Here is a 16,667-nt window from a genome sequence, read left to right on the forward strand (position 1 = left end):
TAATTTCTGATTTTTCCTTTTTTGTTTTCATTCCTTTCTCATTTATTAATTAATTAAATTTACAAATCTTATTTATCAATCTTATAACATGAACATTACAGAATACTTGAAACTGAAAGTCATGCTATCGATAATTTTTTGGAACTATTCACAGTCATAATTCCCTGTAATTTACTCACTTTATGTGATGTGATTTATAATCAATTATATTATTTAATATCCATTTTTTTATATAACTATTCATTCGAATAATTAAATATATTATATACTATAAATACATTATATATACGATATTGCAGATAAAAATATGAAAAATAAAATAAACCATTATTTCTTTTCTTATTGGTCTAATTTTTGAATAGTTAAGAGATTAGACATCTAATTTAGGTGTATTAAGCTGAGAATAGATGCGTTTATCTATGTAAATTTTTTATACACTATTATTAAATAATACTATTAGATTATACTTCATAAACCTTACATCAATTCTTTTCTTGATTAAATTATAGTCTATGGCACATTTTTCTTGGAAATAATATTAGTTTCTTCCATATGCCTAACCATAAAACCTTAAAACAAATTTTAGATTAGACATGAACTCTTGTAGATTTATTAATTTTTATTCCAATGTAAACTCGTGACAAATTCGCATTAAACAATTTTATTTATACAATAAAACATTATATCAGCATAAATTTAACTGATAAAATTACAATATTTATATATCTAACCTATTGCCATTCTAAAATCGTTCAATACATAATCCAAAGTTTTGAGGGTTTGAGTATCTAACATTGAATTTTCTCTCTCTTTTTTAGAGCTAGATTTATATTCCCGTTTATCGGTAGATTTTTTCCCACTTAAGCCCTCTTTGCCATCAACTATTGCGGTATGATAATTTTTATCTAGACTTTCGGGCATATCATCGTTATCCTTGAAACAGGTGTCTTTTTCTGGATGACTATTGTATTTATCAGGAAATGAAGTGGAAGAAACAGTTTTTGAGATGGACCTTGAACTAAATATCCTATCTTGACTTTCTTTTAGCAGAGTTTTAAAGTATGATTGACCTATTAAACGTTGAGTCGTTCCAAGTTTGTATTGCAATGAGGTAAAACTTTCATCTACCGTAACGTTTTTTGATTTATAAGAAGCGTTAGTCCCAAATTTATCAGTATTTGGTGAACTAAAAGAATTTTCAATCGTCATTTCGCTGTTATTAGCACATATTTTATTATCATACTTATCACCGTTAATAATTGCTGGTGCTACGAAGTCCCCTATACATTTAATAGATTCGTCCTTATTTTTTGCGCTACTGACTATGTTGTTTAGTTTGTAGGACATCATGTATCCTTTGTAGTAATCCAAGTTTTCTTGTTGCAATTTAAGGGTATCATTTTGAGACTCCAAAACTCTTTTTAGATGTTCCTTTTGCTCTTCCAAATATTTGACCTCGCTTCTCAGAGTGTGGCATTCCGACTCGCGAGATTTATATTCTTGATAATGGTCATTCCTTTGTTTTTTACATGCCACTAGCTCCTCCTCAGTCATTTTAAATTTTTCGTTCATTTTTTTTACCCGCAACTCCTTTTCTTTACATTCGATCATCAAACGATCGCGGTCTACTGTAGCATCTCGACAATGCGAATCCAAAACCTTGAATTTATCAACCATTCCTTTCAAACACGTTGATGCCTCTTTGAGGTCGCGCGATTTTTCACTCAGTTCATCCCTTATTTCTTGTAATTCACCTTCGAGCTTACCTATAAGATTGGCCTTCTCTTCCAATGTACTCAAAAGTTTATCTAACCTTTTTTCTAACCCGCAAATTTTTTCTTTCAATCCTCTGTTCACTCTTTTATATTCATCCCTTTCCTGAGCCAGCACGTTTAATTCGGTTTCCTTCATCCTAAATTCGGATTCCCTATTGTGCAATTCTTCCTTCAAATTCTCAACCTTATCGTTCCTGGCATGGCATTCGTATTCTAACTTTGAACATTTAGTTTCATATTTAACTATACGTTGAGTCAAATCCTCCCATCTTCCCAATTTTTCCCTTTCCGTCAGACAATACTTTGATATATCTTTATCTCGGCTGGCTAGCTCTTTCAACAGTAATTCAATCTCTTTTCTTTGCTCTTTAATAACTTTGTGTTCCAAATGATTCATACTTTTTTTGTGACATTTATCGCTTCTGCTAAATTATAACATTTTTTTAAAAAAAATATGTAATATTTAATGATGTAAAACATACTATTGCGTATATGAAATTATATATCATTTATAAATTTTATCTTAATTACTCTATGTATAAATGGCCTATGTAATGTTTGGACGGACTTTTTTTCGGACTATTATTTGATGCCATAAGGACCTATTATTTTCATATATTAACCTTAAAGATCGGATAAAATCAAAAAAATAAATGATAATATTATAAATTTATTATTAAATATATTCAAAATTGAATCGTTTTAAAAAGATACTCTTACTAACACCATTCACTAGGCTTAGAATAATGAATTATATTTTTTTTATAAATTTTATTTTAATAAAACTTGATTTTCTAGTAAGCGGTATATAATCAAAAATTAGAATCTGTACTTGTTCGATTTTTTAAATTAATAGAATAAGTTTTTATATAACTTGAAGGAATATTTTAATAATTCGATATATAACTACTTATTCAGGGTTATGGAATAATTAGATATACATTTTGTAAAAGGAATAAATTTTGAGATAAACTTTATTAAGCTGCATTTATAGTAAATGCGTTATCTTTAAGCGTTGCGTTTATAGTAAATGCGTTATCTTTAAGCGTTGCGTTATTTAAAGTAGACTTCCATTTTTCATATCTAAATTTCATCAACAGCTCACTAAACTTTTCATTAGACGTCTGATCGCGAAGTAGATTTTGAAGAGATTCTTGAAAATCTTAGCTTTAATTTTGACATGATTCCATAATTTTTTAGGAAATGGGAAGGAGAGTTAGATTGAAATACCACATATTACAAATAACCAATCTGCAGTATCTTTGATTGGATTTCAAAAGCAAGTACTCGTTTGAATTATTATATATTTACATGTCATATTATTTTTATTATCCCTAGGTTAGGCCTCCACATCTGATTATATTAGCTAATTAAATCATTAACGTTATCATCAATACAAAATTTTATGGATGCCTAGACAGTTTTAGTCACTCCCTTTTCTAATACCTCATCCCTTAAAAATATCTCTCAAAATGACATTCATAATAGTCAACTTCACTTTGCAATAGTATTTTAAATAAGGATGTTCCCATCCAAATGTATCAAATGAAATTTGGAACTCGTTTATTCCCACCAACGAAATCTAACGATATTATTATGGATATTTTTTGAAACCTAGCATGACTCGGTGATCCTGATTTTTAAAATCGTTTTTAAAAACTTAACCCAACAAACTTAAAAAACTAATATTTCTAACCACACTAAATTCATTGAATCCTCTTTTGGCCATAACATCTCACAATTGGATATTTTTTTATTTCCTACTCAAAATTATATCCAGCAAAAGAATCCTTTAGTTTTTAAAAACTTTTTAAGCATTAGCAGCCATCTTGTTTTTTTATCTCGAATATCAATTATAATTTGGATTTTAATTTATGGAATCTTTATTTAATGATATACCTTTCGGTTAATGTTGGCGCATTAAAAAAAAGTTGAAGATTATTCCTCAATTGTAAATGTATAGAAGCAAAACCAAATAAATAACTTTTTAAACTGTCTAAACAAATCGAAAAATAACCACCTATTTAGCAATGTTGTTAAAAACATTTCTGGAGCCCAGCTACATTTTTTCAAAAAAGCTGGAGGGCCGTTATTTTTCAAAACTCGGGAGCGAGAAAAAAATCTTTTGGGAAGGAGCGAAGGATCGGCAGTTCTCTTGCCTCTTTAATTCTATTGCATAAATTGTTAAAAAATAATCTTAATTAATAAGAAATAATATAAATTTATTTGAATTTATGAAACTATTTAAATATATTGTTATTTAAAAAATTTTAATCGCGCCATTTTTTAAATTCAAATTATAAACTTTTTATAAAAACCATGGGACTATATCTTATTATCAATTGTTACATAAGATATTAAAATAAATGAAAGGAAATTTACATTTCTATATCACAAGAAATATTATACAAAACCATTTACCCTTATCCTTTAGAAGATAGTTTAAAAGTTGATGGCCTGACCATTATTCCTTGGATTCAAGCTAATCATTAATTAGAAGTACAAGTCCTTTAATTTCCCTAAACATCAATGTTACGATTATTTTAAGCAAAACAAAAAAAAATTAGATATTATTTTAGTCAAATCGTTACATCAACCCATTTTTTCCTATATTATTGAGCTTTTTGAAAACTTTAAGACAAAATTAGACTTGAAAATATTTTATATATATGTTAGACTTTATTTCTGAGCAATTATTTACTTCCTGATCATTAAAAATTATAGTAAATTTAAAAAACGTATTTTGAAACTATATCACCTGGCTGACGCTTCGAGAGGCATGATCGCGCGTACTATATAAATCAGATTTGCTTGGTATTAGCATTGTAGGCCAAATTTTAAACTTTTTTTTTGTAATTCAACATTAAGTGGAAACTTTAAATAAAAACAGATTTTTTCTTTTTTCCCGAAAAAATCCACTAACTTTTTATATCACAATGGTACAACATCTATAATGTCATAATATAAAAGCCTTTGCTAGTTAAATATTTTAAATTATTTGAACGATACTAATGTGTGCTTCCAAGGTTAATGATTTTTTGTTTTTATTAATACATTATATATAACGTCGTAGATTATCCTTATAAAATCGCTGTTTTGTATAGGTTCAGACTTTAGAGATCTAGATTGAGGAATTACTAAAAGCTTCGAGATCCGCTATTTTTGAAAAAATAGTAAATGCTTATTTGTGTGGTGGGGGGGGGGGGTTAGTTATCCATAGTTAATTTAAGTAGAACGGCATTGATTATATTTTACTATAATCGAATTTTAAATATTGGAAATATTAATAGATCAATATAGGTATTATTTTGAAAAATACATATTTGATTAAATATGGAATTCAAAATTCTTAAGCCGATGCTGATATATTTGAATTAGAGGTGGGCACAAGTCGACCCAACCCTAACCAGCCCATTGAATCTTTTCAAAAGGTTTTAGGGTATGGAACGTAAAAAAAATTGATACAAATTGTCCAGCCCATCTGAAAATCTTTTTGCAGGCCCTATCGTGTAATTAGACGTCAGTCTACATAAACAATGTTTTATAATTAGGAGTGAATATAGAAATTTGGAAGACTATGGGTTTCAAAAAATTAGCTGACTCCCAAAATAAGAATCAGCGCTGATTTAATTCATATCATATAACATTTCTATATTTAAACCCTTTAAAACATGTTTGCATTAAGGGTGAAAAAATTCCGAGGGATTCTCTTTAATATGAATTGATGAATGAAAAAAAATTTTTTTTTTATTTTGGTCATAATATGTTATAAGTCACAAAACGTATATAATCAAACAATTTATTGTATTTTATATCTTGGTATAAAATAAAATAATTTTTATTCCCGTTGAAACAAAGTGCACGGCATTTCACGTATCGCTATTATATAGTGGGTTTTCACTCTGGAAAATGGACAACTTGATCTGTACGAATATTAATTGAAGGTAGCCCTCGCCCCCTTCTTTTTATCTTACTACAATCATATATACTGAATAAATATCTACCTTCTGTTGCGACAATAGAAGTATGATGACGTTTCAATGCTATTAAGGCTATGGCACATCAATGTGGCTCTTAGCGAAATTCGGATAGACAAAAAACATGAGTTATCATGAGATTTGGCTTTCTCACCTTGAATGTGTCGATATACTAAACATCAATTTACAACTGCGACATAAGTATAGTGTTGGAAGATTCTTATATACAATTTTTGGAACTGGTTGTTTATACCTTCCATATGTTTGATATATTGTTTGAAATACAAATGGAATACTAAATTGATGGTTTTGTGGTTATATCTTTCAACATCACTGAGGTAATATTCCATAAAAAGTTACTGTTTATTATCATTCCATGATTGAGAATGTTATATTTATCCTTTCATGTTTTCCATATCTGTACGAAGACTGAAAACCTATTATATTTGTTGAATATGTTGATCGATGTCATTTTATTATTTATTTTGGCAATTGATTTATTTTTTTATATATCAATTTGTATTTAAATTTAATCGGTGAAAATTTTATATTAACATTTTTTTATACATCAATTTGTATTAGTTATTTATTTTTTTTTAAAAAGATATATAAAGAGAAATTGTTTTTGTTAAAAGGGGAATAAAAAAATGTAATTTATCTTTGAAAATAAAAATGTAATATATCATATAATAAAATTTAAATTATGATTAATAATAAAATGATAATCAATGAAAAATGTGAAATAATTATCTATGATAAAACGTGGAAATAATACAATTTTAAATTTTTCCTTCTTTTTGCCAAATATTTCAAAAGATGTACAGTAATTGTTACAAACAATATTGTTAGATGCTCCTAAATCGGGTTCAGTCGGTTTATATGATTAGATCATATGCAAATCCAGAATCGTGACAAAGAAAAAAGAATTTGAAGCCCCATAAGTTACAAGATATAAGATTCTTTCTAAATAAGAGTGTCTTAAATACAATATACTTTCTATAAGATGATTATTTACCTATTAAATTGGAATAGTTAAGTATAAAATAACATTTTATATATTTCGTACTTAATTTAGTTCTTTTGATAACTTAGAACTACTAAATTTAAGAAATTATCATTCAAAAATATGATAAATATTGGTAGGGTAAATGAAAAGCATTACCTGGCCAGACAAAGTAGTCCATTGAATTTTAGATAATTTTTAGGGATATGTAAAAAAATTTCGTACCATATAAGTCTGCCTATTTATAATAGTTTAATTGTTTTATGTTGCTAAATTATCATACTCATTAGCATCATCTTCCTCTAAAAACTATCATCAGAATAATAATTACCAAAGGAGGAAATCATATTTGTCACTAATTGGCTACATACAAATATATACGAATGAAAAGGAATATTTAATTTCTCTATTTTATATATTTTCTAAATAGTATCAGAGCTTAATATAAAAATTACAATTTTAAAATGTAGACAACAGCTAACTTTGAATACTCGCCCTTGAAGTAAATGTAGAAATTTTTAATTAAAAGGAATGTTATTTATAAGAGACAATCAAATTTTCGCGCCAAAATTAATTTGAATAATTAGTAGATATTTGTAAAAAGGGTTATTATAAATATATATTTTTTATTTTAGAGGGGTGGCCCAAAATGAACCAGGATCATATGTATCAATAAAAATAATTTTAAATATTGTTTATTAAGTAATCTTTGAATCATAATAATTTGGCTAGAGTAAGAATGTGTTAAACAATAATAATCATAGTCAAAAATTATATAATTAATTATCACAATTCACAATTAAATTGGCTAATTTTAAAATTAATATCTTTTTAAGGTATGTATAGTTAAAATGTATATATAATTAACAGACATTCGTATAATTCAATAAATGGTTTAATTTATTAATTTTACAGGAGTATTTTGATCAAAATACAAATAACTACTAGATCTATTGTAATCAATAATTCAATTTACTACTTATAAATATGAATTAAGTCAAAAAATAGAAAAATAAGGAGTGGAAATAATAGGAATAAAAGGAAACCAGAATTACAAAGAAATTAAATTTTTTTATTAATTTGTGTTTTTCAGTCAACTTCCATTTTTTTAGTGTTTTCGGTTTTTTTGTTAGCTTCATCATTCATTTCTACATTTTTATCAGAACTGATCTCATTTTTACTGGATTCGGAAACACTGTTTTTCTTATTTTTTTCATTAAAAGCTTGTTGCAATTTTTGCAAGACAGGGAAGCACGTTGATTCGAGTTTCTTTATGATTTTTTGTAGTATAAAAAATAAATTAAATGAGAAACACCCTTTCTCTCGCATTTCACTATTAGTAACTATCAAGTAGAGAATGGAAACGGTCCGTCCTGGTCCAGTCTTTTTAGGGAGAGGTGCGTCTTTGGACTAGTATTGTTAAATGGCTCAATTTCAACACGATATTTTAACCAAAAAATATTATACAAGCTTGAAAATTTTGCGATATTTATTAACAAAATTTCGAGGCCTGGTATTATTTTGGCTAAAATCTTTTTAAAATCAGCGAAATGGAGTCACTTAACAACACTGTTCTGAAGGACCAGTTTTTGGGAGATTTATTGGTCATAATATATTTACCTAATTACCATATCTATATATATATTATTAAGATAATATCTTGGTCTACCCGGGTAAATCTGGAAATTGCCATAAAACGGAGAAGAAGAAGATTAAGATAATATCTTAATGTTACAACAATTTTTAACTTTTAAATCTTAATTTTCATATCTTCATAATACATTACAATTTAAGAAGACTATAATGTTAATTTTATGTTATTTTTGAAATACATTTTATTTTTTGACTATTTCGGAGTCTGTTTTAAAATAAAATTTATATCTAATTTTTTTGCATTCGATTCGAATGTGATGGCATTATTTTATTTTTGTTAATCTTATAGCTTAAATAAGGTTGTATTGCAATTTTTGTTTAAAATTTAATGACTACCATGAATTATCATATAAAATATACTAGCTGTCAAGGAAGGGCGGGTTAATGAAATTCCCCTTTTATTTTATGAGGTAATAAGGAAATGCACCTATATTTGGATGGGTGACTTCAAAATTTTCCGTTATTTTAAAATTAATGTTAGTATATAAACTATAATAATTTGAAGATGTTTGTAAATAAGGTTATTTGATATTAATTTTCGATTTTTATTGCCCTAAAATCAAAATTTTTATTATGAAATGGATATTGTTAAAATATTTTTTATTTCTACTTCATATATAAAGAGAAAATTTCTGATTAGCCCATCATCAAATAGATAGAATATCTCTGAATATTTGATATCTCCTAGTTTTAATACAATTTGCACATTTAATATATAAGTAAAAAATCGGTCTTTCTTTGTCTAAGGACAGGCGGATTTTTCGAACGAATTATGGAGTATGGGCAGTTCTTTTAAAACCAAGGACAAACCATTTTTTAGGAGTTTTAAGAAAAACTGGGATTGCTGTCTGAGTCCAGACAAATATTTCCTATTAGCTACTGTCATGGTTTTATGAAAATTCACATTCAAAACGCAATTGAGACTATTTTTCTTGAATTTCTGTGTGGGAGGAGGGTGCTGGTTGATTTTTTTTTATAATATATCTTTGATATTTACTTGTATCTCCACCTTGATAGCGTCGACCCCAATACCGGGATCTTTATCCTTGGGAGTCTGAGACAATTTTTTTCCGGCGATTTCAATCCAGTCCTTAGTACATTTCAGGGTTCGATCGACTTTTTCAAAATCGTCTGCCATTTTTGCTTTTAAATCATGGGCCCCTCCATCTTGAAAAAATTTCCCTAACGATTGAGTTATATGGTCGTAGCATGCATTAATTCGGTCAAGGCCTTGGAACCTTTCTTGGTAAGTCTTATAACGAATTAATATGGGGTCGGAACATTTCTAATCGAAAAAATATATCGAAACACAATTAAAAAAATGGAATGGACTAGTTAATTATTAATAAAGAGAATAGTGGAAGATAAATGATTTAAAGGTTAGGTGATATAATATTAGTTAGCAGAGCAACCATTAATTTGGTTTATGAATTTGATAAAAATAATCAAGGAAGTAATATTAAAAATTGAAGAAGAAAGTTAGAAAAATAAAAAAACCTTTAACGATTCTAATTTATCGACGTAAGTTTGCTTTTTAACATCCTCACCTTCTCCATAGAGCCAGTCTTCAGTATCAGTCAAAATTTTGGATATATCTTGCTTTTCCTGACAATTTCGCAAATATTATTATAGATATTTTTAAAAAGCTACCACCAGTGTAAAATTTCGATTCAATTATTTTATTCACAATAACATACATTTTCAGTAGCGAACTCGCTCCAACTGTCTCCTATTTTATCCCTTGTTTCATAGACGAATTCTTCTAGAGCATTTTTAGCGTCTGCCCGGGCCTTCTCAGCCCTGTCCCGTGCCAACATCGAACACTCGACTTCTTTCAGGTGCTCCACGTATTTTTGATCCATAAAGGGAGAACGGTTTTGCGCCTCCACTGAAATTTCTTGCTGCTGATGATTGGATTTGTGGGAAGTTTTGAGGGGGGATTGAGGTTCCTAATAGGTGTAATATTATATATCCTGACTCCTTTTTAAATAAATTATTATTTACAAATGTGCTTTAATACCATTTTTTTGACCGATCTAATATTATATATCCCTGATTTCTTTATAATTAAATTATCATTTATAGAGGTACTTTAATACCACTTTTTTGATAGATCAGAGGCCAAGAAACGACAATTTACCATAAATGCTATCCTAAAATACTCAATTTTTCTAGTGTTTTGAAAAAAATTTTTATTATTTAAGCATGGTATGGTACAAGGTTTAAATCAACCCAGCTTCAAATTTAGGTAATTAAATCGACCAGCGATCGGAACCATTTTTAAAATGAATGAAAGTTAGCAGAGGTTAAATTGATTTTATAGTTTATAAAAATCCAAATTTTAATGCTTTAGAGCTCAAATATATCTCGAGTTATGGACTTTCAATGTTAGATGAGATCCTCTTTTAACGAATCTTAAAATACTAAAATATTTTTAGTCTAAATAACAATTTTTATATCATTTGTAGCCAAAATTCTCTTTGAGAAAATGCAAAAATTATTTTGAAAAGAGCCCCATTTAAAATGATGAGACTCATGAAATGTGTTTATTACCAAAATATTTATATATTAAGTAACAATATTAATGGAGAAAATAAGAATTTAAATTTTGTTTAATTTTTAGTTCTAGGAATAGAAAAATCCATCATAAAGCGCCTTTGAAACGATGATACTCATCAAATATGTTTATAGTTAATATATTTAAAATATTAATGAAGAAAATAAGAATTAAATTTTATAATTTTAGGAATAAAAAAACAATTATAGAGGGCGCTATTTATAAAGATAATTATAATATATTTTCTTTTTATTAGAGTATAAAAATAAGTATTTTATAAAAATTTCCATCGTATATAATAATTTATGTAAATGTTAATGGTTATTTATAATATAAAATGTATATTTTTTAATAAAATATATTATAATTAATTTAAAAATAGCGCCCCATATAACTGATATATTTGTTCCTAAAATATAAAACCTAAATATAATTTAAACTCTTATTTCCTCCATTAACTATTTAAATAATTAGCTATAAACCAATGACATTTATAATACCTAGACTGACGATTCATTTATTAAAAGTGTACATCAATGTAAATCAGCTGGAGACGCCATCTTGGGTACACTAAACATTATTGAAATTTTTAACGAGAGCCTAATTTATTCCTATATTTGATGCAAACTTTATTAAAGAATTACCGGATCATCGAGGTAATAAGGAAGCAAGTTATCAATTTGATAGTAGTTTTTAACATGAAAATAATTACTATATGTGTCACCAAAATGGCGGGTCCAGCTGATTTGCTTTTAACGACGCTTAAAAATTTATTTTAATGAAAGAATCGTCAGTCTAGGTATTATATATGTCATTGCTATAAACATATTTGATGAGTTTCATCGTTTCAAACGTTTTTCTATTCCTAAAACTATAAAAAATTAAACAATATTTAAATTCCTATTTTCTCCTTTAATATTTTTATTTAAATATATTGATAATAAACACATTTCATGAGTTTCATCATTTTAAATGGGGCACTTTTAAAATAATTTTTTTGTTTTACCGATACGGCATTGAAGATATTTTTAAAATAATTATTACATTTTCATTCTTAAGGAGTATTTTAAGGTTCGTTAAGAGGAAAAGGCTCTTATCGAACTTTGAAGGCCCATACCATAACTCGGGATATATTGAGCTAGGGCATTAAAATCTGGATTTGTATAAAGTATAAAATCTATTAAACCTATATGCCAAGTTTCATTCATTTTAAAAATGGTCGTCCAAAAATCACATTATTTTGGTCGATTTGTCATGAAATTATCCTTGAATGATTAATAAATAGTTTGATATTTTATAAAAAATATATATCGCAATATAAGTCATCCACAAAATAAAAGAAAATTTTAATAAATTCATTAAAAAATAGCATAAAGAGAGATAATTATGTAATATAAATATTTTCAAAACAATTGACTAAAAAATATTGTAATGGATATTTTTTCTCTATATTCGTGAATAAGTCAAATGATATCCATTACAATATTTTTATAATTAATTTCATTTCTTTTTAATAAAAATTTATTTTAAATAAGCATGACAACTTTTTTAAATGTTATCCTAATTAAGAGAGAGTTAACATGAAATAAATCAAAATTATAGAAAATTCAATAAAGGGGTATTGATATCTACTTGAATATATTGCTTTACATCTTTCTTATATTTTCTTGTTTTCTCTATATTCCTTCCTTGCTTAGACTTCTTTTATTAGCTCAATACCTCAAATTATAAATCCTGAAATAAATCATTTTTTAAACTAACATTTTCCGTCTTAGTTTCTTCATTCTGACATTTCTTTTCGGCATTTTCCTTCTCTTCTTTCCTGGTTTCTTTAATAGAATCAGCCAATGTTACGGCATTGCAATTAACGATCCTGAATAATCCACTGGCATCTATCCTAACCTTAACTTTAATCTTTTTGGGGTTAGCCTTTTTAGACTGGTCTAAGAGAATCTTGTATTGGCCTTCAATATATAAATAAATTAAAGAAAATAGAATATAAATTTTTATAAAAAACATATATAATAATCAATCTGTCTGTCTATACTTTATCTATTATTTCTTACTTTGTTTTTCATTAGTTGTATATTTTGTCACTATAAGCATTATAAGAAAATGTAACCTATGATGGGATCCCCTATAGGTATATTATTGGGGTAGGTATACCTAGCCTCTATGACGAAAGGTTCCTCTTTGTAAAAAGTGACCACTTTGGAATAAGGAATTTCTTGGTACCTGGGAAATATTTCTAAATGCCTTTTTTTTGTAATTTTTTTTAAATAAGGAATATAAAAAAAATGTTTTTTAAAAATCTTTATCAAAAATTTTTAATTTTGCTTTAAAATTGATTAAACTAATCAATCAGTCAAATTTATATTTAAAATAATAATAATATGGCCATACTGTAAAAATATATTAATATCATTTTAGCTGACAAAATATATTTTATAACCAACATTAATAGTAGCATATGTGTCATAATGGGAAACAATTTTTTATTCAAATCCCCATGTTTTTTAATAAAATATCTGCTAGATTATTAAGAATTGGAATAATTACCAGTTAAACATTAATGATATTTATTATTTTAAAAATTTAAAAAAATTAATATTAAAGAATAATTTATATATCTATATCTAAAATTCATTTGTAAAATTTTGATTAACACCTTTTAGTTAAGAACCAAATAAAAAGTATAAAAAATAGTATTTATATTTTATTTGGCTATATATTTGTGAGAAAGATAGCGCTAAACCTTTATTAAAATGTTTAATAAATATAGTTAGATCAGATATTAATTTTTGATTAGTAGGCCCATGTTAAAGACCTTTTATGAGGGTAGTTTGAAAAGTGTCAATTTCCTTAACTCCGCGAGTGGGAAAGTCAAATTTTTTAGACAACTTGATTTTGAACTGGGTAAAAAGATTTGGTTAGCTTAAAAATTTTAACTTTTCCCTCTCGTAGTAAAAAAAATTAGCACTATTCAATTTAAACTACTCTCAAAAGTATTGCAATACTCACATACCACCCAAAACAAATCCAAAATTGATTTGCTTAAAAATTTATTTTTTTCCCTCGTGATGTAAATAAGCCCTATGAATTTCCAACTATCCCAAAAGATTTTGTATATATCCGGCTAAACAAAATTTATTAAAATGTTTTACATTTTAAAAGAGCTTTAGCGCCAATTTGCGTTAAAATTTTTATAGCCAAATAAAATAATATAAAAACATTTTCTATTTATTTGGTTTAAAGCAAAAAGATTTTAATCAAAATTTTGCAAATGATTTTTAGATAAAAATTGTTCTATATTATTCATTTTTCTAATTTTATTTTTAAAATAATAATTTAAGAATAATTTTTAAATAAAATATGTTCACATCTATAATAACTAACAATTTATTCATTCAAAAATTGAAGGCGAGATATATTTTTATAATTTTCTCGAATCAATAATGACTAGATCTGTGTGCCATACATTTTTATAATTTTCTCGAATCAATAATGACTAGATCTGTGTGCCATACAGCTGACCAATTTTAGACATTTCTAGAATATTCTTAGTTTAGCAAAGGATGAGATTATGTTTAATCATTTTTAAATAATTTTTTTTTTATTAATTCATCAAGATCGCGAGTAAAATTATGTATGTAATACAAAATAAGAATAAAAATATATAATTAATTTATGAAAAAAATAAGATGTTATCTTTGTTTTTATATTTGGTACAATATGTTTGATTAGCATGAGTTTGATAATGATATCTTTGGATTTAATATGGTGAGCAGTTCCCCTTTAGAAATATTAAACCTTTTAGCACATTCTCTTTTGAGTATGTTAAAAATTTCATATCTATATGGTTCCCCTTTTTAGATCAATTTGTGTTTTTTGTAAGCTAGTTTTCGTCTTACTTTCATTTTTAATCAGTAAGAAGGAAGATACTAATTAAGATATTTATTAAGTTAAAAATAGTGTAATATAAGATTTATAAAGAACATATTTGTAAAATTCGTCAATTATAGTAACTTTAAACACCCTTTTCCCCAATAGGGCATCATCTTCCTGTATAACTTTAAATTGGCCTAATATCAACAAGCATTGCTGTTCTAATTTACCGTCCATCTTTATTTAATAATGATTTTCGAGCTAATTTTGTCAGATAATCAGCAGAAATCGAAGGCGTATTGAATTGTCTTCTTTATTCGCGATAGTATTAAAGAAGCTTTAAGTATCACTAAAAATTGTATTAAGTTTAATAAAATTGCATAAAATAACCTAAAATAATTTTCAACTTTTAGAATCTTGTCCCAGTATTGTCGAAGAATTTTAAAAAATAAACAATAGTTACCCAAGCATAATAATAATAGAATGTAAAAAATAAAAATATGCAATGTCTCTATTCTATAATGGGAAGCCTATGGTAAATTCATTCAGAATATATCCAAAATAGGCCTAGGGCAGGCGGCTTTTGTAGAAGGAAGGAATTCTACCGTTAAAAGTTTAATAATTGGAATAATTCTAAATCCCGATTGTTATCAAAAAAAGTTTATTTATTTTATTAAGTACTGTATCTTATGTTTTTTTATTTACTCCAGTAATACATTCCTGCATGATAAACACAGGGAAATTAAATTTTAACGTTTTTGTATTTTTTAAAATTGATCTGTAGGTTTATAATTTATATTATCACATCAAAATAATTACACTGATAAGAATTAGAAAAGTCAATATTAAGAGTTCACACTATAAGATTCTCCATTAATAAAACTTTTTGATACCATCGACAATTATTAAATTATGGGGTACCATTTGTATTTACTTATTTTTTAGATGAAATCCAATATCGTGAAAGATAGTTTTGCTGTGCATATTTTGATCGAATAATTGATTTAATAGCTAAAATATAATTTAAACAAATTGGTGTACCTACTTCCACATTGAACAATTATTTTAAAAATAAATTCATTTTTCCATTAAAACAATTTCCAATCAAAATAAATATTAATATATAAAATATAAATTAATAGGAAAATAAATCGATATTCCTCCTTTTTTGCTACTTATAAACAAGGATGACCACAATGAATATAATCCAGTGATAAAGTACCTTTCTTACTTATATTTCTTCAAAATTAGATTTCCAAGACCTCTCCAAACATAACTAAATAATTTTAGTCATATAGAGAGAAAATATTTCAGTTTTATAAGTCAGCCCATACAAGATAGCTAAGTTAACAAAATAGAATGCGTTAATGAATTATGTACAATATTTTAATATTATGGTATCAATTTCAAATGAAAATATAATATGTATGAACATTTACTAATCTTATGAATATATCAATATTTACAATTTTTTGCACCACAGGTAGGCTTGGCAGTGTGCTCGGCCAACTGGCGGCGAGAGGCCAACTTTCCCTGGCAGCGATGTGAGTCAGGGTCACGCAGGTCTCAAGCACAAAACCAAATATTACTAATTAAAATATTAACTAACCCATCGTCCTTCCCAGTCGCTTTCCATATGAGGGAGATAGGGTATGGCTGGGCATCGCATAGGGCTATGTCTTTTACTTTGAAAGTTGGTGATAGCATTGCACACTTTTAATAAAATAAATATGCCATTTTTATGTATTATAAATAATTTAAACGATAGTTAAAAAAATATTCCATTATTTTTATCCAAAGTTGTGAATTTTTATAAA

General features: G+C 26.6%; 2 protein-coding genes across 3 annotated transcripts in view; both read right to left on the reverse strand.

Moving 5' to 3' along the window:
- Nucleotides 1-726: 726 nt before the first annotated feature.
- LOC135926890 (uncharacterized) lies at nucleotides 727-2,172 on the reverse strand. The gene has a single exon (XM_065462824.1). The coding sequence runs from the start codon at nucleotides 2,170-2,172 to the stop codon at nucleotides 727-729; it is 1,446 nt and encodes a 481-aa protein (XP_065318896.1).
- A 5,452-nt stretch (nucleotides 2,173-7,624) lies between these two features.
- Nucleotides 7,625-16,667, reverse strand: part of LOC135925783 (heat shock protein 105 kDa-like) — a 42,123-nt gene continuing 33,080 nt past the window's right edge. For both annotated transcript variants that reach the window (XM_065461256.1, XM_065461255.1), the window contains exons 9-15: nucleotides 16,460-16,563; nucleotides 13,088-13,221; nucleotides 12,727-12,929; nucleotides 10,106-10,357; nucleotides 9,906-10,013; nucleotides 9,406-9,693; nucleotides 7,625-8,024 (exon numbers count right to left, since the gene is read on the reverse strand). In XM_065461256.1, coding sequence (XP_065317328.1) covers nucleotides 7,845-8,024; nucleotides 9,406-9,693; nucleotides 9,906-10,013; nucleotides 10,106-10,357; nucleotides 12,727-12,929; nucleotides 13,088-13,221; nucleotides 16,460-16,563 — 1,269 coding nt within the window. In that variant the 3' untranslated portion in view covers nucleotides 7,625-7,844. The remainder of the gene's footprint in view (nucleotides 8,025-9,405; nucleotides 9,694-9,905; nucleotides 10,014-10,105; nucleotides 10,358-12,726; nucleotides 12,930-13,087; nucleotides 13,222-16,459; nucleotides 16,564-16,667) is intronic.

Source organism: Gordionus sp. m RMFG-2023, chromosome 3 (genome assembly GCF_954871325.1).
Source record: "Gordionus sp. m RMFG-2023 chromosome 3, tfGorSpeb1-WG-v2, whole genome shotgun sequence".
NCBI lineage: Eukaryota > Metazoa > Nematomorpha > Gordioida > Chordodea > Parachordodidae > Gordionus > Gordionus sp. m RMFG-2023.